Source organism: Gekko japonicus, unplaced genomic scaffold, assembly GCF_001447785.1.
Source record: "Gekko japonicus isolate JY-2015 unplaced genomic scaffold, Gekko_japonicus_V1.1 scaffold881, whole genome shotgun sequence".
NCBI lineage: Eukaryota > Metazoa > Chordata > Lepidosauria > Squamata > Gekkonidae > Gekko > Gekko japonicus.
The window spans coordinates 209,300-210,062 of record NW_015168675.1 but is presented as its reverse complement, the minus strand read 5'-3'; the positions used below and the strand labels follow the sequence as shown (position 1 = coordinate 210,062).

General features: G+C 67.9%; 1 protein-coding gene across 1 annotated transcript in view; it reads right to left on the bottom strand.

The window, feature by feature from the left end:
- The window catches only part of IHH (indian hedgehog), a 26,926-nt gene that overhangs the window by 24,052 nt on the left and 2,111 nt on the right, over positions 1 to 763 (bottom strand). Inside the window, exon 2 of the mRNA XM_015415365.1 lies at positions 372 to 674. Coding sequence (XP_015270851.1) covers positions 372 to 674 — 303 coding nt within the window. The remainder of the gene's footprint in view (positions 1 to 371; positions 675 to 763) is intronic.

The following is a 763-nucleotide window of genomic DNA, read 5'->3' as shown; positions in this document are numbered from 1 at the left end:
GTGAGCAAAAATTCTGCTTTGTGAGCTACTGACATTAAAGTTGTGAGCAAACAATTTGGCTGCTGCATAGATTAGTTTGCTCTGGAGCCCTCCTTCCTGAGCGAAGACAAAAATGTGTGAGCTGGAGGCTAAAAAACTGTGAGCTAGCTCACATTAACTCAGCTTAGAGGGAACGCCTCCGGCCCTGGCCGGCCTTGCTGGGTCGAGGCGCTTGGCAGACTGTCCCCGGGGCTGCGGAGAAGGAGCCGGGCAGCAGGCGGGGGGCCAGGGCCGGGCTGGAGGCGGCAGGTGCGGCGGAGGAGCCGGGCGTCCGGGGCTCCCTCCTCCTCCTCCTCCCCGAGGGAGCGCCCGGGGGTGTGTGTGGTGCCTACCTGGGTCATGAGTCGGTCGGCGCCGGTGTTCTCCTCGTCCTTGAAGATGATGTCCGGGTTGTAGTTGGGCGTCAGCTCCTTGAAGCGCTCGGAGTTGCGGGCGATCTTGCCCTCGTCCCTGCCGCTGGCGCCCAGCGTCTTCTCGGGCACGTTGGGGCTGAACTGCTTGTAGGCCAGCGGGATGAGCTTCCTGGGCGGGCGGCGGCGGCTCCCCACCACCCGGCCCGGCCCGCAGCCGCGCACCGCCGCCGGCACCAGCAGCAGGAGGAGCAGCAGGAGCGCGCAGCCGACCGGCGGCGGCGGCTGCCCACCACCCGGCCCGGCCCGCAGCCGCGCACCGCCGCCGGCACCAGCAGCAGGAGCAGGAGGAGCAGGAGCAGCGCGCAGCCGAC